The 22,005-nt window shown below is 40.6% G+C and overlaps 1 protein-coding gene across 1 annotated transcript in view; it reads left to right on the forward strand.

The window, feature by feature from the left end:
- Positions 1-2,106: 2,106 nt before the first annotated feature.
- TESK2 (testis associated actin remodelling kinase 2) overlaps positions 2,107-22,005 on the forward strand; it is a 94,736-nt gene continuing 74,837 nt past the window's right edge. The window contains exon 1 of the mRNA XM_024197687.3: positions 2,107-2,407. Within this exon, the coding sequence (XP_024053455.1) occupies positions 2,186-2,407 (222 nt within the window). The 5' untranslated portion in view covers positions 2,107-2,185. The remainder of the gene's footprint in view (positions 2,408-22,005) is intronic.

A 22,005-nucleotide genomic window follows, 5' to 3' on the forward strand; every position in this document is an offset into this window, starting at 1 on the left:
CATGGAGTGGAAAATACAGTAGGAAGGTGTGTGTGTGTATATATATACAATATATATATATAATTACAATATATATATCTATAATATAGATATATATATAATATATAATATATAATATATAAAAATAATCAGCAGGAGGGAAAAATCACTTTTGTGGTGGTAATCAGGGTGGCCCATTTATAAATTTATAAACTAAGTTTTTAAATTGTGTAATTTACATGGATGGGTCATTACACAAACTAAAAACTATTTCCCTATGCTAATTTCCCCCCCCCTACTGTTACTCTCACCTTCTTGTCAACTGTTTGAAATGGGCCACCCTGATTACCACCACAAAAGTGATTTTTCCTCCTGCTGATAATAGCCCACTTTAATTGATTTGTCTTGTTAGAGTTGGTAAGGCAACCCCCATCTTTTCATGTTCTCTTTGTGTGTATATATATCTTCCTACTGTATTTTCTACCCCATGCATCTGATGAATTGGGTTTTAGCCCATGAAAGCTTATGCCCAAATAAATTTGTTAGTCTCTAAGGTGCCACAAGGACTCCTCGTTCTTTTTAGAGATTAAGGGAGTTGGCTCTGAAGTTGTAGTGTATGGAAACCTGAATAAAGGATGTAGGTGCTGCTACTGACGCCTAATGAAGATCGTCCTTTATCTGATTTTGAGGTGCTGCTTTTTGGACCAGGGATCCTCAGTCAAGTCTTAGTGCAGAGTGGTTTTCTTGTGATGGCAGCAGAGTTATGGGAAGTGTTCATTAACTGTTACTCTAGTACGGTAAAGCATAAAACACTATTTTTCTCGCTGGGTCCCTAAAACTAGTACAGTAACTCCTCACTTAGTCGTCCCAGTTAATGTTGTTTCGTTGTTACGTTGCTGATCAATTAGAGAACGTGCTCGTTTAAAGCTGCACAGTGCTCCCTTATAATGTTGTTTGGCAGCCCCCTGCTTTGTCCACTGCTTGCAGAAAGAGCAGCCCATTGGAGCTAGCTGGTGGGGGTTTGGAACCAGTGTGGACCAGCAGGCCCCCTATCAGCTCCCTGCTCCCCTAAGTTCCCTGTGCGGCAGCCACTCAGCAGGCTATCAATTGCCGGCAGTTCAGCTGTCCCTCCGCCCACTGCCATGTGCTGCTCCTGCCCTCTGCCTTGGAGCTGCTCCCAGGAGCCTCCTGCTTGTTGTGCGGGGGGAAAAAGGGGGAGCTAATGCCAGGGTGTCCCCCTGCTCCTGCACCCTGCTTACCCTATCTCCATAGAGCGGAGGGGTGGGGGAGGAGACACAACAGGGCTCAGGAGGGAAGGAGCTTGCTGGTAGCTGCTGCTGTCTCAACTTCCTGATCTACTTAAAAAGGCAATGTACTTAGAGTGCGGTCAGCATACTTAAAGGGGCAATGCACATCTCTCTCTCGCTCTCTCCCACACACAGAGTGTGTGTCTCTGTCTCCTATGCTGTTTTCCCTCCCTCCATTTGTGCTGCCTTGTAGAGTGTGAGGCCACATTAACAACGTGTTAACCCTTGAGGGCTCAGCTGAGTGCTAGTTCATCATTTAGCGCTAAGGCATTCCCCGGGAAATATCCCATCCTCTTCCAGTCATCATTGCTGTGTATTTCCCTGGAATCTAACCCCCCCATTTACATTAATTTTTATGTGGAAATTGAATTTGCTTAACATCGTTTCACTTAAAATCGCATTTTTCAGGAACATAACTACAATGTTAAGCGTGGAGTTACTGTAGTGTTAAAAAATCTTAGTGAAATAGAGAATGTATTTTATTTGACTAATTAAAAAAACCTTGTGTAGGAATAGAAGGATTTTTCTTACCATGTTTGGGCCCAATACTTTAAGTATGTGTCTCTTTAATCTTATAGCCAGAAATATAAGGTATTTCTGGAATCTAAAGATAGAAAAGGCCATTTAAGATGTCCCAGTCCATCTGTATGTTGTTCCCTTTTGTACGCTTACTAGGATTCTGATTATTTTTCCTAATGAGAGTTAAATTTGTCAGGCTAAAGAGGTGTGAATGAAGAGTTGGACTCTTTTTGGATATGTCCCTAATAGTAGTATCTAATGAAGTTTATGTAATTTTCTTTTTGTTTTTTAGCATCCCACCAAAGCAGAAGAAAAACTACTCAAGCACCTAAGATGTGAGAAATCCCTCCTTTTTCAAAAGGAACCATTTATTTTCCAAAATGGATCGAAGTAAACGGAATTCAATAGCAGGATTTCCACCACGCTTGGAGCGCATTGAAGACTTTGATGGGGGTGGCGGAGGTGACGGGACTGTGTCCCAGGTGGGGAGAGTTTGGACCTCTTCGTACAGAGCCCTGATAAGTGCCTTTTCCAGACTTACACGTCTTGATGACTTCACCTGTGAGAAAATAGGCTCTGGTTTCTTCTCTGAGGTGTTCAAGGTGGGTGGCTAACCTTAGTGATTCTCCTCTTTCAAGTCAATGATGCAGCATTTTGTACAGAGGCTGTGTTCGAGTTTCTGAATGAGGGCCTCTCCTGGTCTACTAGTCAACTGGAGTTCTTGTATGTGCTTTGCCTAGGGTGAGTGAGTGGTGGGGATCTTGGCAAGTAGCATAAACATTTCCCCCAACCACTTACAATATGGTGTGTCATTTATTTTAGGAAAGTTGCAGAGGAGGATGGGGGAAACGGTGGAAAATTTTTGGATTGGCTTTTTGTTTCTTATCTGTTTTATTAAGTGCATGCACACATTAAATATGTATCTTTTATATGCTGGGGAAACTGTGGTCTGGATGTTTTCCATTTGGCTTTGTAATTGGGCCAGCAGAACTGCACTTGTTTCTTTAGTACAGGTTGCTGATCTTCTTTGCTTCCTAACAGGAGAAGTAGATGTGTTGTGATGTTGGCACGTAATTGTGGAACCTGAAACAACATGCTGTAGTTTATTGCACAATGTCTCTGTACCCTCCTCCTCTTTTTTCTGTTTCCGTCTCTTCTCTTCATTCCCTCCTGCTTTCTTTTTCTGAGTCAGTTTTTCAATAAAAAGAATCTCTTATTCTTTGAGCAGATCTGGGGTTGTGGCAGTCACCTGCTTCTTCTCAGTGTTTGGAAAGTCAGTAAACACTGTAAAGCCAAGATGAGATTGTGCAATCTCAAGTTTATTGGTCAGCAGTGTTCTGCAGTTCTGGCTCTTCTAGTAAGGTTTATAGCCATTTTGATTTTTGCTAGGTATTAGGCCAGGCAAAATATTTTTAAAGCTCTTAACTTTGCTATAGAGGAATTGATAAATGCATTGACTTTTAAACTTTAAGGTGTTGCAGAGATTATTGGCTTCTTTCCCTGATTTTATGGCTTTGAATAAAGTCATACTCCAAATTGTATTTACATCTCTGTGACATGAGATAGCATTTCCAGATATTACACTAGTGACATAACATTTTTGATAGTCTTTTGTACTGTGTATTTTAAAATTGTAAAGGCTCCTAATTCTGTGGTTAAGTGCTTACATTACCAATCAAAATAAAGGTTACGTTACATAAATTATGATTTTAAATTTTGTTTACCCCTCTTTGCACAGAAATGTTCAACACTCCATACGTAGCTATCTGCCTTTGGTGCTAAGGAACAGCACTGCATGGAATAGCCTATCAGTAACGAGAGAGAGTGAATTTATGTTCTAATGGTACACAGGATGATGCTGTTTGTTGTTTTCATTTCTAGGAGCTACTGTAACCTCAGCAGGCCCTGTAGGTGCTGTGCAAACAGGCTTTTTAGATTAAATTGCTCATTCTTAATCTACCACCTAATACTGATGGATTTAATGAGAAAAGTTTCATGAGGAGGAGAAGGCAAATGTTCCAGGCAGAAGAGGCAGCATAGAAGAATGTCAGGGAACAAAAGTTGGTGAGGGATTCAGTGGGAGCAGTTAGGAGCAAGGTGTGGGCAGAGGAAAGATATATTACCAGCATATGTGCTAGTTGATCTACTGCTTTAGTTTTCTAGATGAGATGGTCTTATCATGACAGGCCACAGGAAAGATCTTTGCTTCTATATACGGTTTAGTGTAGGCAAATAATGGCTCCTACTGAGGTTGGTTTTGAAAAATCAATCTACTTGACATTCTCTAGTCCTTTGACAAAGGTATTTAACTTGTAACTCCACTGCAGAGCCCGTCTCTTGAATGAGCATGTTACACGAGGCATGCATTTGACCTATGGTGAGGTTGTGGATTTAAAATGTAATATCTCTGGGATCTGTTCCTCCAAAAGTGACGGCAGATCATCTGCAGGGAGAAAAGATGCCCAAATGGTGGAGTCTGGTTCAATTCCCTCCCTCCCCCGCCCCCCAACCTGTAGGACAAGACTTTGTTTCAATTACTGTGGAGCAAAAGGGATGAGAAATGTTTTAAGATGATATTCTGTGATGCAGTTTTAGTGCTCATTTGGATGGTAAGTTTGTGCTCTGCTATGATGTCAGTAGGGCCACCTATGTGATTAACCCAAGTTCACTGATGCTCTGATTCCATGTTCAGTTTCTTGATGTGTGTCCAGTATAGAGACAATTTCATGGTTCAAAGGATTACAAGTTCATCTTGGTCTGCAGTCTCTAAGATGGAAAATCAAAGTCAAGAAAAATCCAAGATCATTCTAGACTTTTTTTTTTTCTGAGGCTTTGTGAGTGGGTAGAAAATCCAACTTTTTAGCTTAATGAAATTATATGAAATAAGAGCTTTGGTGACACCATTCTGAACTATACATCAAACATTGGATTAAGAACATAAGAATGGCCATACTGGGTCAGACCAAAGGTCCATCTAGCCCAGTATCCTGTCTTCCGACAGTGGCCAATGCCAGGTGCCCCAGAGGGAATGAACAGAACAGGTAATATCAAGTGGTCCATTCCCTGTCGCCCATTCCCAGTTTCTGGCAAACAGAGGCTAGGGTCACCATCCCTGCTCATCCTGGCTAATAGACATCGATGGACCTATCCTCCATGAATTTATCTAGTTCTTTTTTGACCCTGTTATAGTCTTGGCCTTCAGAACATCCTCTGGCAAGGAGTTCCACAGGTTGACACTGCGTTGTGTGAAAAAATACTTCCTTTTGCTTCTTTTAAGTAGGCTTTGTACCTGTAACACAACCAAGGATACTTTGAAAGGCTAACTGGTTGCAACATGATCAATTCATTTTATTTGTCTAATTTCTGTGATTAGCTGAAAAAACTCTTTTCCAAGTACAATCCTTCACAATGGATACAATTGCTTGCTGTTAAATTGGGGGTTGTAATAAATACTAGTTTAAAATAAAGTACCTTTATGTATAACACCTATTAATGCAAAATCATGAGAAAAACATAGCTAACAGCAAGTACAACACGTTGTTTTGGTTTTCTATTGATGGTTGTGTGCCAAGGCAACTCTTAAAATGCACTATTGAATTCTTGTTTTACACATTTCCTATAATAATTGCAGATAAAATTTCTAGTGGAACTTAAGGGCTTTTAATGTAGCAACAGTGACAAGTGCATCTGAAAAAGTGGGTTTTTTACCCACGAAAGCTTATGCCCAAATAAATTTGTTAGTCTTTAAGGTGCCACTGGACTCCTCGTTGTTTTTGTGGATACAAACGAACATGGCTACCCCTCTGATACTCAACAGTGACAAGTTACTTAAATCCAAATGGATGTGTTTTGGGGTTTATGCAGCATGGAGTATTAATCTGGCATATTAGCCAGCAATGTAGCAATTCTAGCATCCTTAACATTATATAATATGGAATTGGAGCTTAATATTCTTCTGAGCTGTCACACTGCAATAGCTGGTATAGTTAGAAGTAGTTGGCTAATAATTGGCTTCTGGCTTAGACTCCACAGGCCCGTGCAGAACATGAAGGATTGTTCTCAAATTGGACTAGGCATGAAAAATCTTTTATTAATAAAACAAAAACTTTAAGTTTCCAGCTAGGAGGCAAGTGTACTGCAAGACCGTCAGGTACAGATAAAGCTATAATTTAATGTGGGGGAGATGTGCGTCAGACACTGAAACTAAATACCATACTATGAAACGCACACTGTTCATTATATAATACAGTGAGGCTGAAGTGAACGATTAATTTGTCTTTTGTTCAGAACTCCTTCTGCGAAAAGCATTTTGTGCTATTAGCTTTATACAAGGCCTCATGTACTCTGCAGCAAGCTGTACTTAAACTCTGTGGTAAGGCTCCTGAATTCTGTGACAGACTGGAAATTCTTCAGCCACCTTGGGTGGATTTTAAAATCAGTTTTTTTTCCTGACCAAAATATGAGTAATACAACCAGCCCAGAATTCCCTGTGGCATTTATTTTAATATTGATTCTATTTAATTCACTCTGCCCATGAATTTTCAGTTTCCAATGTGCTGAAGATTTTTGTATTGACAGCATAACGAACTGGCTTGTGGAACCTGTTACTAGGGATTCTGGAAGTTTGGGCAGCTATGAAGGGACAATAGAGGGTTTTGGAAGCCAGGAAGGAATGAGAAGTAGATTGGGATTGTGGGATAAGCACACTAGCTGGGTTTCCTTGCTAAAATGATCGTCAGTGAAATAATTAATGTTGACAGTTAAACACCTTACAAAAGTCTGCATTGCATCTATGCAGTTACTTTTATCAGTCAAACTTGTAATCTCTTCAAAGAATGTGATCAGGTTTGTTTGACAAAGACCTATTTTCCATAAAGCCAGATTGACTGGCATTAAAGACTTAAAGGATAGGAATGTAATTATCAGTTGAATCCCATATATTTAGCTTAAAATGTTGCTCTTGAGCAATCTGCTGAAGGTTTCAGTATATTCCATGTCATACTGGCATTTGATACCCTTCTAGATTAATTTAAAAGATATAATCTTCAGACTTATTACAGTATTTCCTGAGGCCTTGTGTAAGAGCAGTGAGAGGAAGGTAAGTAATGATGTAAAGCAGACTTGTATTGTACATTTAGAGTACAAAGTAAGGGCCTGGTCCTTCAGCTGTTTGTGTGTGTGTGTTAGACACCTTAAAATTACAAGGAATTTTTTAAAATAGAATTTCTTTATATAGAAATGTACAATTCATATACTTGGCAGTTAAATTTCTCCTTTTTGACAACTTCGTTTATGCCTCAAGAGATTGAACATTTATAATCACTTTCCTGGGAATGAATGAAAAGCTGGGGAAGGAAATAGAATGAAACTATTCAATAATGTCATGGCATTTTTAGCAAAACTTACATTTTTGGAGGTTTGCCTAAATCTGGCTGTGATGATCTCTCAAGACTGAGGAAGACACTAATCTCAAACCATTAAAGCACAAGTTTCAGTGCTGTTAATGGGGGAGGGGACCTAATTATTAAGAATTTATTTTGGGTGGAGTGTGGGAAGGAAAGATTATTTCCATTGCACTCAAATAATGACAGTACCAGCATTCCTACATTTCAACATTTTAGCACACACTAATTCAAGTGTGGTGGGCCACTTTCCTTTGATCCTATGCTGATTGAAGCTAAAATTCACTGTGCTGATTCAGTTCCTTTTAAAATCTAAGGCTACGTCTACACTAGAAACTTCAAAGCACTTCTGCAGCAGCGCTTTGAAGTGTGTGTGGTCACGCGCGAGTGCTGGGAGAGAGCTCTCTCAATGCTCCTGGTAATCCACCTCCACGAGGTGAATAGCTCTGAGCGCTGGGAGCGCGGCTTCCAGCACTCAGAGCGTGTCCACACTAGTGCTTTAAAGCGCTCAAACTTGCTGCACTCAGGGGGGTGATTTTTCATACCCCTGAGCCAGCAAGTTAGAGCGCTATAAAATGTAGGTGTAGACAAGCCCTAAATGTCACTTTAAAAAAAAAAAAAAAAAAAAAAAGCATTTACAAGGACTTCCTTTAGGTCTAAGTTAATACATACTAGATAGCCACACTGCACTATGTGTATGTGACTTCCTTATAATTCATACGGAAAGTTTGTCAATCTTTGATAGCTCTCTTATACATAGAACTAAAAGGAAAGTACATTTTGTAATAAATTATTTTGTTCATGCTTTATTTTTATATATATGTATAGGCACATTCTTGCACCTCTTGCTGAATCCATGAATAACAGTGTTGTATATTCTTTGAGTAAAAGCAAAGGACTAATCAGTTTCACTTTCTAATTCCATGATCTCATGAGTTTGTAATGTTCTTTTATTTTGAAAGTAAAGTGGCCATATGATCTGGTGGCTGAATACTCTCAGATGCCATGGTTATTGGTGCGGCCAAACGTGGGACTTTTAGCATCAAAAATGAGAGGCCTCTAGTGCCTGAGCTTAAAAGACTTTCCAATATTCAGTGTGTGACTCTCCCCAGCAGGCTGCCAGCTCAAGATAGAAACAAAAGAAATGTTAAAAGGTCATAGTGTGTTCAAGCTAATTCACTTGTTAGAATAGAACAAATGAGAATGTTATCACAGATTTCAGAGTAGCAGCCAGGTTAGTCTGTATCCGCAAAAAGAACAGGAGTACTTGTGGCACCTGACTAACAAATTTATTTGAGCATAAGCTTTCGTGGGCTACAGCCCACTTCTTCGGATGCATCACATTACATATATGAGGCATATGCCTGATAATTACATTTGCCCCAAATGCTTGAAAACTAGTGAAATGCTAATGTTATTATTTTCACTCATCTGAAACTTGTTGATTTACTTTGCACTTAGTTAGCTCTAAATCAAAAGGTGTGTTAGCATTAGGAAAAGAATTTATTTAATATGTAATACTGCATGAAAACTAATGAAGGATTGTTTCTGGCTATCTTTGTTCCTGTAAACTAAGGAAAGTTTGTCTGGGTGGGTGTATCTAAATGCAATTGGATTGAAGCCTTAGAACAGTAAATGAGAAGCATGCTAACTTCAAAGCATGGGTCCTTACATTCAACAATGGGAAATCTACAAACCCATGCTGTGGTGGGAACATGCACTACTGCTTTCCAGGGAAGACAGCTATAAGAATAAACCCTGGGCATGATCCTGTATCTCTGGACTGATGAATTCTGATGGGGGAATTCTGAGTGAATAGACAAAGGTCCCCAAAGCCATTTTCATAGAAATGTAGGACTGGAAGGGACCTTGAGAGGTCATCTACTCCAGTCCTCTGGACTCATGGCAGGACTAAGGATTATTGAGACCATTCCTGACAGGTGTTGTCTAACCTGCTCTTAAAAGTCTCCAATGACACAGATTCCACAACCTCTCCAGGCAATTTATTCCAGTGCTTAACCACCCTGACAGGAAGTTTTTCCTAATGTCCAACCTAAATTTCCCTTGCTGCAATTTAAGCCCATTGCCTCTTGAACTATCCCGAGAGGTTAATGAGAACAATTTACCTCCCTCCTCCTTATAACAACCTTTTATGTATTTGAAATCTGTTATCATGTCCCCTCTCAGTCATCTCTTTTCCAGATTAAACAAACCCAGTTTTTCCAATGTTCCCTCATAAGTCATGATTTCTAGACCTTTAATCATTTTTGTTGCTCTTCTCTGGACATTCTCCAATTTGTCCCCAGCTTTCCTGAAATGTGGCGCCCAGAACTGGACACAGTACTCCAATTGAGGCCTAATCAATGCAGAGTAGAGCGGAAGAATTACTTCGTGTCTTGGTTACAGCACTCCTGCTAATATATCTCAGAATGATGTTTGCTTTTTTTTGCAACAGTATTACACAGTTGACTCATATTTAGCTTGTGATCCAGTATGACCCCCAGATCCCTTTCTGCAGTACTCCTTCCTAGGCAGTCAGTTCCCATTTTGTATGTGTGCAACTGATTGTTCCTTCCTAAATGGAGTACTTTGCATTTGTCCTTATTGAAGTTCATCCTATTTACTTCAGACCATTTCTCCAGTTTATCCAGATCATTTTGAAATTTAATCCTCTCCTCCAAAGTACTTGCAATTCCTCCCAGCATGGCATCGTCCACAAACTGTATAAATGTCCTCTCTATGCCATTATCTAAATTATTGATGAAGATATTAAACAGGACGGGGTGCTGGAATGGCGGGGTCTGGGGTCCAGGGCGCCCCCCCCCATTTTTTAACAGCTATAAGGGCGAACAATGGGGAGAGGGGGCGGAGAGGAGCGAGTGGGGAATTTGGTCTTTGGAGGAAGAGGTGGCATGGGAGCGGTACCTTGGGGAGAAGGGGCAGTGCGGGGGTGGGGCCCAGTTAGGGAGCTTGTGGCTCCCCCACTTTTAGGGGGCTTCCACCACTCCTGAACAGAGCTGGACCCACAACTGATCCCTGCGGGACTGCACTGTCTATGCTCTTCCAGCTTGCCTGTGAACCACTAATACCTACTCTCTGCCAACGGTTTTCCAACCAGTTATGTACCCACCTTATAGTAGCTCCATCTAGGTGGTATTTTCCTAGTTTGTTTATGAGAAGGTCATGCGAGACAGTATCAAAAGCCTTACTAAAGTCAAGATACACCACATCTAAAGCTTCCCCCCATCCACAAGTGTTACCCACAAACCTAATAGCTTTCTTTGACCGGGTAACCCTCAGAGACTTATGGGTACTGGCAGACATTACGTCTCTGTTATCAATTGAACTTACAAACTCTAACCCAGCTGTTACATATTTTACCTGCTTTAACCTCTCAATACATCTCATTTCTTTTCTTAGCTAATAAATCTTTAGTTTATTTTACTAAAGAAATTGGATGTCAGCATTGTTTTTGGTGAGAGATCTGGAGCATCCATTGACCTGGAGTGAGTGACTGACCCTTTGGGGTTGGAAGAACCTAATGTGTGGTGAATTTTGGTTCTAGTAACATTTCATCATAAAGTTCATTTTGTCTGGATGGTAAAGAGGGCCTGGAGAGCTTAAGGGGACTGTCCGTGGCTCCATGGTAAGACTAACATAGTAGTCCAGGAGTGCACATTCGTTACGGGCTTGGTGAAATCTAATTATGGGCTATACCACCAGTTTGGGGTGCCTGCCTTGTTTTTTTGAGAGTCTGACCTGAGATTGGCACTCTTAACTGTAAGCCATACTAGACACCGTGACCTAGAATCTTAATGGAAGTGAGAATTCGCTTTAGATCAGGTGGTAGACTCCCGTATTTTTGGTGCTGGAGGTTCTGGGTTTAATAGATGTTCATGCTCCTGGTGTCTGTATTTACACCATCTTTCTTTGTTATAAATGCATAGCATAAGTACTAAATATTACTTATCTGTCAGGAGTCTCGCATCTTGCTATAAAGTACATCTGTTTTTAAAACATACTTTTTAATAAAAACCTTTCAACACTCACCTATTAAATGCCTCAAACCATTAAGTGAATTTAATGCTCATTTAAGGTGCTGGATTGACAGTCATGGAGTCCTCTTTTCATAGAACTCATTGCAAACTTCTGTCCTTACTAACCCCTCTTTCCCTCGCCTCTGATGCCCTGCTAACTTAGCCTAACCCCGATTTTGAAGGGCCATGCTGTGTATAAGACTGCAGTGGGACCCAGTTTGAGCTGCTTCCAGGGCTAGCTACATGTGTTTGGCTCAAACAGCAGGCTGCCTTCAGCCCAAGCTTCTCTTTTCCTGAGATGTTCAGATCAACTGTGCAAGAGGCCAGTGGATGTCCCCAACACATGTCCCCTTCCAAAAGCAGTAATGTGACCTTCATGTTTGCCTGGTGGAAATAAAGGAGGAGTCACCAAGTGAGCAGAACTGTGAACAAATATCGGGGGAAAATAGAAATGCAGAGAATAAAAAAATGTGTGGAGTGGGGAGGGAGGGAGAAACAACAACCCACCCACCAAAAAGGACAAGGGGGTGGGGAGAAAATGGATGGAAAGGAGAGGCAGCAAGAGCAACATGTGAACTAGGGGTACAGTACAAGAAGACATGGGTGAGAGGATGTCAAGCCTCGATATATTCAAAGAGGAGCCCAACCGGGAAAGAGTTTGGAAACCACAGACATGGGACATTTCAGGTAGCACGCTTCAAACCTGGAATCCTTACGGTTGTGTGTTTTAATAACCTCTACCACACTTCCCTCCCCTCCCGTTTTGTCTCCACATTTGAAGCCATGGTTGCATTCTTGAAGGGGGTGATAATATTCACAATCATTAAGTAGGAAGAGTACTTGTGTGTAATTTTCACTTTATAAATGAAGGTAGGAAAAATGCTGGGTTTGAGCATATTCGCTGTTGGGATATGAGGTTTACTGATGCTAACTACTTGTAACCACAGCTTGTTTCATGCTGCTTATGCAAGTTAATTTTGGCTTTCTGGACTTGCAGCATACTAAGCGGACAGTGGTTTTTCTTGTCTTTTTTAGTACGTTAGACACCACTGCATTTAGTTTCTCCTAAGAACTAGTCTTTGTATTGGCCACTAGATATAATCGCTCTTTTCAGTGTTGCCTTTGCTATGTTTTTGTTTGTACAGACTTAATGATAAAATATGCTTTCTTTTCCACCTACCATGGTCGTTGTAAATGCAGCAGATGATGCATCTTTCTTATACTTGCCTTACTTCATATCGCCCTTCCAAAGTAAAATAAAACCTTGTAAGGAGAGCCATTGGGCAGAGAGTGGCTTCCTAACCAATTTCCATCATTTATATCGTCTAAACTCTTATTTGTTTCTCTCTCCTTACAGTTGGTTCTTAGCTGCTGCTGTAACTGTCAAACACAGGTGAGGGAGCTCAGATATTGAGGGAAGATTTTCTTGTAGAAAAGAAGTATTGATTTCAGCCACTCACCTAGGGAGCGGACTCTAATAATTAATCATGAATGGAACTAGTGGCGCAAATGAGCAATCTTCTACATCAAAGGTAAAGTTTTGTTGAAGTTCCCTCCCCCAACAAAAACCTCAGAAATTATTTGATTACGCTTAGAAATAAGACGGCAAAATAAGAGGCAAACCGTGAAAAACCCTTGCCTACACTAATATCTCAGACATTTTTTCTTTCCCCATTTGCCATTACTGAGCAGAGTCACATTTGTACATTATATTCTACTGCTTCATATGCGTGCACCTAACTTTGCGGAAACTCTAAATCTGCAGGCAATTAATGTAGTCTCATACAAATGCTAAGGAGGCATTTCTGAGATGCTATATGAAGTACCCTGATGTGTTGCTTTCTGGTATATCTATATGTAAAGGGACCCTGCATATTTTCTCTGTTTGGTGACCTGTGCATGCTTTGTCCTATTTGTGGAAGACTTGGCGATTCTGTCAAAATGTTTGAAGGACTAGTCATGCAGATCTACAACAGAACAGATTCTGTTTTGCTTTCATCCAGAGATACAGGGGTAACTTCTCTAGGTTTCTTTTCAAGCAAACTAATAGCACTTCTAATTGTGGGTAAAAATAATATAAAGGCAGAACTGCAGTAGAAGTCAGCTGATAATATCAGCTAAGTCAGCCAAATTACACAGGAAACCTCAAACCCACATCTGCATTTTCTGCTTGTTACTACTTAATCTAAAGGTTCTCTCTATCATTTTCTGACGTGTCCTTCTGAGCAGCACTATCACTAGGCCTGTACTAGGAAGATGAATTTGTCTGTTGCATTGAGGAATGTCCTTTGAGTTAGCCTGAATTAGTGTAACTGATCATAGAATATCAGGGCTGGAAGGGACCTCAGGAGGTCATCTAGTCCAACCCCCTGCTCAAAGCAGGACCAATTCCCAACTAAATCATCATGATGGAGTAGGCAGTCTTCAAACACAGCTTAAAATGTAGAGGTGAGGATGCACAATACCCTTGATATTTGTGGGTCCTGCATAAATCCGTTTGACTGGTGTGTAAAGGACTTTTTTATTTATTTTATATAGATTTATATAAATGTTAAGAGGGCACCTGTTCACATGCTCTTAATACCCTTGACATAGCATATTATTTGTGATGTATGTAAGTATTGGAATACTGTGTACATTTATAGTGTCCACATTTTAAAAATGATGTTGAAAAATTGGAGAGGGAGCAGAAAACAGCCACAAAAATGAATTGAGGGCCGAAGAAAAACTGCCTTACAATGAGGGACGTAAAGCTCAATCTGTTTAGTTTATCAAAAAAGATTGAGAGGTGACATGATTCACAGTGCGTAGGTATCTTCTCATTGAGAAACTACTGAGTATTAACGGGCTCCTCAGTCTGGCAGGGAAAAGGAGCACAGGAACCAATGACTGGAAGCTGAAGTCAAACAAATTCAAATTGGAAATGAGTCACAAATTTTAAGAGGGTGATTAGCCATTGGAACAAACTACAAAGGGAAGTGATAGTGTCTTCAAATCAACGCTTTTCTGGAAGACGTACATCAGTCAAACACAAGTTTTATTGGGCTCAGTATAGGGGTAACTGGGTGAAAATGAATGGTCTGGGATATACAAGAGGTCAGTGGATGATCTAATGATCCTTTCGGGCCTTAAAGTCTATGAATAAGTTAATTGCAGCAGTAGAGTTCAGTATAATAACTATCATCACCACCACCACGCCATGCAACTTAATCTTCTCTCCTCCAACAATTCTCCTCCCTTACAATTTCCAATCCACTGCACTCCCATTTTCAGATGCTTGTGGGAAAAAAAGGGGAGCTTCACAACATGGCCAGAAGGTGATTGGACTATTTCAGATTAAGTTGGGGGAGCGGCGCAAGGTGATCTGGTTCTGGCTGAAAGCAGAATCTGTGCATTTTACCCCTTTCCTGTTTTCTGTGTAATTTGAATTGTAGCCTTGCTCATCTGTCTCACTAGCTATACTGAATTATCCTCCTTGGCTTTGTTTTAAGGGGAAAAATAGGGTACGTTTGCCATCATATTAGCTCAGTTGAGTTAGCTTAACATAAGTGAAAAACCCTGTTAAAATTCAGGCTTTTCAGTTGCCTTACGCTAACCCGATGGAAATATCACGATGGAAAAAAACCCACCCTTTTTGCCCATCAAGACCTACGCACACCCAGTAGCTCACAGAGTATCTTTTATTGTGCATTGTCCCTCACTCACAGAAGTAGTGGAAGGGTTAGGATATAACTACTAACTAGAATTTTTAAAAATGTAGGCGTTAAAGGGAGATGTGTAGAAAGAGTACTACAAAATAACCCAAGTGCTTTTGCATGTTGACATGAAGTGATATTTGAGGAAAGGAACCAGTCTGTCTGCCTGATCTGGATGCTCCTTGAACTGATAATGGTTTTGCATTTCTTTAATGCCTTTCAACATTCAGATAGTTCCATAACCTCTTTGAGATAGGTGAAGGACATAGAGGGATCCCTTGACCCATCACTGAAATGCAGCCACTGTTAACAGTGTGCAGCAACACTACGCAAACACTTAGGGCAGGCAGTGAAATATATTACTGTATCCAGATGAAACTGTAGAGGGAATGCAGAGGAATTTGGCCAGGACACTGAGCGGCAAAACAAATATTAAATATAAAATATGCATACGGGCTCTTTAATGACCGCAGGTAGTGATAACCTCAGTTTTACGTCTCATTCAGTAAAATTGTGATCCCCTTAACATCATCCGGGGACAATGATTCATTATGGAGCTTGAGGGAAGAATTCTATCTACTACTGTAAACTGCCAGGACTGTTTTCTGTAGCATCTAGATGTTCAGTGGAGACCTCCCGTTCCAGGCATTTTTCTCCTTTACACTGACATTCACGAGTCAGCAGCTTCAGCAGCTGGATCCTTAGAGTCCTGTTGCTTATAGATTGCTAATGAATAGGAACATGGGTGGTTCTTCAAGTCATTGTCTACATGGATTCCACACATGAGGCTCATGCATGTGAGATTGGATTCTTTTGGCCAGCAGTGTCCATTAGGGCTGTGCCTATGGCCTAGATGTCCTTGCACCTCCTCGCCCAAGAGCATGCGGTGCTGAGTGAGTCTGACCTTCTTCCCTCAGTTCCTTCTTGCTGCCCATGGCAGTGAGACAGAATCCTTGCTGTGTCTTCCTGCTGCTTTGCATGCTGTGCTGGTTGACTGGTCTTGTTGCTCATTGGTGACACTGACACCCACCCACCAAATTTCTTATTTTAGTCAGGTTCTGGTTTTTAGGCTAGGAACCCCAGCCCCTCGCTCCCCTGATACTGAGGCTCTATCAAAATGGCAGAAGCAAAATCTCTGGGATTAAGGACCTGCCCCTGACATGACACTTCAGTGCCACTCAGTGATGGGCACTCTAGGTGCCTATTTTGTTTGGGAGGGATGTTTTCTTACACTATGTACTATATGTATATACCTCTGACAGGTAGGAAGGAGCAGTGCTCCAGAATTGAGCTGCTAAGGCATAGGAGAAACTGTAGGCCAAGTGTAATGGGGTGTGTGTGACCCTAAGAGCATCCCAGGGCCAGGGGCTCACTGACATCCGGTTTCAGCAGGTCTGACCAATTTAGTGAACCCCAACTCTCTGGTTACGATCTGTATCTCTAAAAGGTGTCATGTAATATGGCATTGGAAAGCTATATAACTCGCAGATCATCAATATTCTTGCATAATAGATGTATGCAGTGTGTGTTAAAAGTTATGGATATATGGTGCTGGAGTCAGTACCTGATCCAGGGATGCACAGCACACAGAGACTTGCTTGTTGCTAACTCTGAATGTCCCGGGCCGGTATAGTAGTAAAGCTTTTTAAGGCACATAAGGGTTATAGAGCAGGCAGTGACATAACGGCTCACTGGTCTGGATTGCACTCCCAGAATGTGACAGGCAGCGGGGGCAGGGGGCGGGGAAGAGAACAGTGGTGGCACAAACTTTTTGTGACTGGCATCCAAAATAAATTCTGTTTGATTATGATGTGGGCCATGAAAGCTTAGAGAGAGGTTACTGAGATGTGTATTTAGTGGTCTACTTGTACCATCATAAGAACAGCCATAATTGATCAGACCAAAGGTCCATCTAGCCCAGTATCCTGTCTTCTGACAGCGGCCAATGGCAGGTGCCCCAGAGGGAATGAACAGAACAGGGAATCATCAAGTGATCCATCCCCTGTCGCCCATTCCCAGCTTCTGGCAAACAGAGGCTAGGGACAGTTTGGACATCACTCTAATGTTTCTCTTAAGCAGCCACCACACAGCAGAAACTAGAGAGAATCCAACAACTTTATCTGATCTAGTAAATTCTCTGATTTGTGGTAGTCTTGAAAAAACTTTAAAATATCAACTTGAACATCACATTTCTGTCTAGAAAACTTTGTACCTGCCACTGTTACAAGTAAGACTTAACATTACTGTGACTGAAAGAAATTAGCAAAAAACATTATTTTTTGAGTTTCTTTCCCCTGTTTAGTGAGTCAGCTTCTTCCTGACTGAAAAGACCTTCCTCAGCATCAAGAAGGGAGCAGAACAGCCATTTCAGTCTTTTTTTTTTTTTTTTTTTTTAAAGTTTAGGACCACACTATTTAAAAAATGTTCAGTAAGAATTTTTTTTTTTAAAAAGCTTCAATTAATTACATAAATATTAATGTTATTAGCCACATGGAAACTTCTCTAATTGTTTGTTTTGACCTTTTAAAACTTCCTATGCTAAATTGTTGGTGTATTGCAGTTAAATAGGGTACTTACTTACAAGATGATAAAGGTGTTCAGATACTACGGGCTTGTCTACACTGGCACTTTACAGCACTGCAACTTATGAAAAAACACCTCCCTGAGCGCTGCAAATTTAAGCGCTGTAAAGTGCAGTGTAGACAGTGCACCAGCGCTGAGAGCTATTCCCCTCATGGAGGTGGGTTTTTTTAGAGCTATGCCGCAACTACACAAACCACGTTAAAGCACTGCCATTGTAGCGCTTTAACGTTGCCAGTGAAGACGTGCCCGTTGGCTAACAGGCAAGACAGAATAAACTAGATAGTGACTGCACTTCTTGTTGATTGCAGTGATTATTTTTTTGTTGGTCATTTGTGAAGTGTGTCAGGCCTTTGCTTTCCTTCTGGATGAAAGGGCTATGTTAATGTGAGTCATTATCACTGTGTGGTTTTCCAGTAGAAAAGCAGGTGGCAAGACTACACTGGCACGAAAATATCTCTCTTGTCTTAGACCTCACAACTTTTCAAGCACAATTAAAATGATCTGTGAGCTTTCTGTTCTTGGATGGAGATATGGTGGGCTGGCTGCACTGGGATTTTCTGATTTTTTGCCAGCTGGCAAAACATCCATGTTTGTGTAAGCCCTTTACTTACTGAGGGAAAGGTGCAGGGTTCCTGTTGTTCATATAAGTGGACCACGTTGGCATACTTCCAATATTAATGTGAGTGACCTTATGGAAGAGAGTACATAGCACGGGAGGATCGCTATGATGGACCTTTTATGTGGGAATTTTTAGTTTGTTTCTTGTAGTGACAATACAACAGGGAAATAGGATGCCTCTCAGATGATGGATTTTAATGGTTTGTGGCTAGTGCCTATCTGTGTGCTATAGTGATGGAGCATGTTTGTGCCATTGATGAATATATCAAGTATAGAAAGGAAAAGTTCAAAGAAACTACTATGGATGTACTGTAGTAAATTGAAATGCTCTCCTTTTCCATCCCAAATGCTTAGGATATACTTTGACCTTGACAGTGGATGTGAAGAGGTTGGGAGGTGAGGAGAGAATTCCAAATTGCTTCTATTTAAAACTCTAGCCATCTTCTGTCAGGTCCAGCTTTCTGTCATCAGCAGATGAGTAGTTTTCTCTCTTTTCTGAATTGCTTGATTAGGCCTCCTATTTGTTGGACTCTTGGGGGTGGGTGGGTGTTTGAAGATATGGTAAAGGTTGATGAGAGGACAGATGGTTCTGATAGAAACTGTTCTTGGTGTGTTTGATCATTTCGAGACAGCTGATTGTGTCGGTGGGCACGCATGTGTGTCAGAAAGATGAATGTTACAGGGACATTGATCAGAGCTCATATAGACTGACCGTGTCAGTGTGGTGGTAATAATACACTTTTTCCCCTTCGTTCCCAGTGTGCAGTACAGTGCACTGGGAGATACTGTCCCAAAATGTTGCATGGGATGTACTGTAACTCCAGATGTTTATAACATTGGGAGCTGTGTGGCTAAATTGTGGTGCTCCGCCAAGAAAACTTACTTCTTGGAGGCTGTATCATAAAAATACTTAACATAAAATTGTATTAGGAAATTAATTATTTGTAACTTTTTAAAATTAAAATGTCATTGTGGCACTAAAGAAAGGCCTTCGGGAAGATGCAAATTTAGATGCATCAATTCTACTATCAGTTACATGATTTTTATAATGAAATTGCCATTCCCTGGTACCCAATCTTCTCTTATCTGAGGCTCTGGTGAAATCCTAAATCTGTATTTGTGATACAAGTCACTTCTGTTGCAACAGACTGGTATCCTAAACATGGGATTGTGACTTCACTGCAGGCTCAAAGAGGAAGGAGAAGCTTCTTAAAAAACACACAAATGTTTTCAATGATTAAAAAGGAATGCAGGGAAAATGCTTTTAAAGCAAAACTTTTTTTGATAGAAATGTTTCCTCTTTTCAGAATCTGCATGGGGAATTTAAAGATCAACAAATAAACTATTTTTGGGATACCTCTACCTCATGACTAACAAGTTTTTTATGCAATGGAGAGAGATGATGGTGTGCATTTGAGGCCAAATCTTGTGCTGCGACCTATTAGAGAAGGGATAGCTTGTGTTTTCTCTTATCAAAGTACTGGTGCACAAACTGAGCTGTTTTAACTTTTCTTAATCTTAGAAAATTTCTGTAGCTTATGTAAATATTATAAACATTTTGGTTATACATTATAAAACCAGCGCAATCAAGGGAATATTTAGCAGATGCTTTAACTTGAGTGGTGAGATGATACTGAGTAGTACATGGGTAGCCGTGTTAGTCTGGATCTGAAAAAAGCGACAGAGTCCTGTGGCACCTTATAGAGTGCCTTATAGAGAGTAGTACATGGACATCTTCAGAGTGCTTCACAGATTTAAAGTTCTCAACACCCCAGGCAGGTAGGTAAGTTTAGTCATCCTCGTTTTATAGATGGGGAGACTGAAGTATAGAGGTGAAGTGTCTTGCCCAGAGCTACTCGATGAGTTAGCGACAGAGCTGATGTTAGAATTTGGGAATTGACTCTCAGCCCTATGCTGTCTCAACACACTTTGTTGATTTCCTTATCTTGGCTTTGTCATGACTTTTATAGCATAATGAAAAATTAAACTAACTCCCTGGGTTTCTTTTCTACTCCCACACCACTCCCAATTGCCACTTCTAAGTCTGAATTTGAGTTTGCTCATAGGTCTTTCAGGGCAGTTTTATGTAGAAAATTTTATACCTAATTCAGCCGAATAACCACCCCCCCTTCCCTCCCCAGATGTGCCTGCTTATATCTAATGCCAAAGTCTGGAACAGTAGCCCTCTGATTGAACTGTGTGTTTTCTCTCAAAATAAGATTGTAGTCCCTTTTTGGCTTTCTTCATTTGACCAAGAACAAGCTAATGAAAGGGAAATATGCACAGTTCTGTATCAATAAATGGATTGTAAAAAACCAAACCAAAACCCCATACCTACTGTATTGTGGGCTCTGGTTCTAAATTTACAGTGCACTGTGGAGTCAAACATAACACTAACAGAAAAATGAAGTTTTTTTTAAAGCATATAATGAATGGATTTACAAAGTAATACAAATTGTATTGCTTTTTCATTAGTTGTAAAATTTAATTTGGTTCGCCAAAGAAATATTGGGTAAAACTTATTTGACCTTAGGTGTAGAATATATCACAGTAATTGTAAACTCACTGCTTTGGAGGACCAGCTATATGAAGTAACCTTCAAGTTGTCGGACTTGGCTTTTGGTTTAGTTCCTAATAACCAGTCTGTTGTGGTACTAGAGCAGTGGTGGGCGAACCGCGGCCACTGGAAGCTGCGGATGGTCAATGTAAACAAACTGTCTCACGGCCCGCCAGCAGATTACCCTGACTGGCAGTGTGCGACCCATGGGCTGCAGGTTGCCCACCACTGGCTTAGGTAGAGTGGAAGCAATAGATTTTAATGTTTGTTTGTTTTTTTTCAGAAAACTTTTACAGTTCCACATAATGGATTATTTTATAAACTCTTAGTAAGCAATTGCCTAACCCATATTTAAAGAGGTAAGGAATTATTTAGTGGATCGAAAGCAGAGAGTTGACAATACAAGTGTATATTCTTTTGTGCAAGGTTGTAGGAAAGGATTCTACAGGGCTCTGTATTTTAATTAGTACTGTCCTTTTAAAAAAACAAGAAAAAACCCACACCAAAACACCCCTGTCTTCAAGCTTCAACAAATGAAATCACTAAACTTAGAGGATTCCAAAAGGGAAGACACAGACTCAGAGGGATGTAGCTGTTTTACAGGGTATATTCGATAGATGTGGTGATCAGACTTTGAGGTGGATGGATTATGAAATTTAACGTGCCTAAGTCTAAAGTTATGCACTTGGATAGAAATCCTGTCCAAACAAGGTGGTAGTTTAAGTGGTACTTAACTAGTTCATGCTGTAGAGGAAAGAGTTTCTTTTCAAGTGTGTAGTGACAGTAAAGACGACTAAATAGGATGCATTATGAGGAGTGGATGGTGTAATTGAAGACCCAGGGTTTTGTGCTAACTGTTTATAAAGACTACTTTTTGAGTACAGTGTTCAGTTTTGTTCACATTACTCAAAGAAAAATTATAGCTAAACAAGAGAGAGTACTCTTTAGGGCATTAAAATTAAGGGCACAGAGGGACCAACTGTAAGGAAAGTAACAAAACTGGGGTTATTGATCTTGAGAGTAGATGACCTTATAAAAGTATTTCACCTAGCTAAGGTTTATTATAAAACCTAAAATTGGTGAACATAAGAATGGCCATACTGGATCAGACCAAGGGACCATCTAGCCCAGTATGCTGTCTTCCGACAGTGGCCAATGCCAGATGCCCCAGTGGGAATGAACAGAACAGGTAAGCATCAAGTGATCTATCCCCTGTCGCTCATTTCCAGCTTCTGGCAAACACAGGCCAGGGACACCATTCCTGACCTGTTTGGTTATTAGGCACAGCAGAACTTCAGGTTTAAATTG

The sequence above is a fragment of the Terrapene carolina genome, unplaced genomic scaffold (genome assembly GCF_002925995.2).
Source record: "Terrapene carolina triunguis isolate 2854851 unplaced genomic scaffold, T_m_triunguis-2.0 Scaffold110, whole genome shotgun sequence".
In the NCBI taxonomy this organism is placed as follows: Eukaryota; Metazoa; Chordata; order Testudines; family Emydidae; genus Terrapene; species Terrapene triunguis.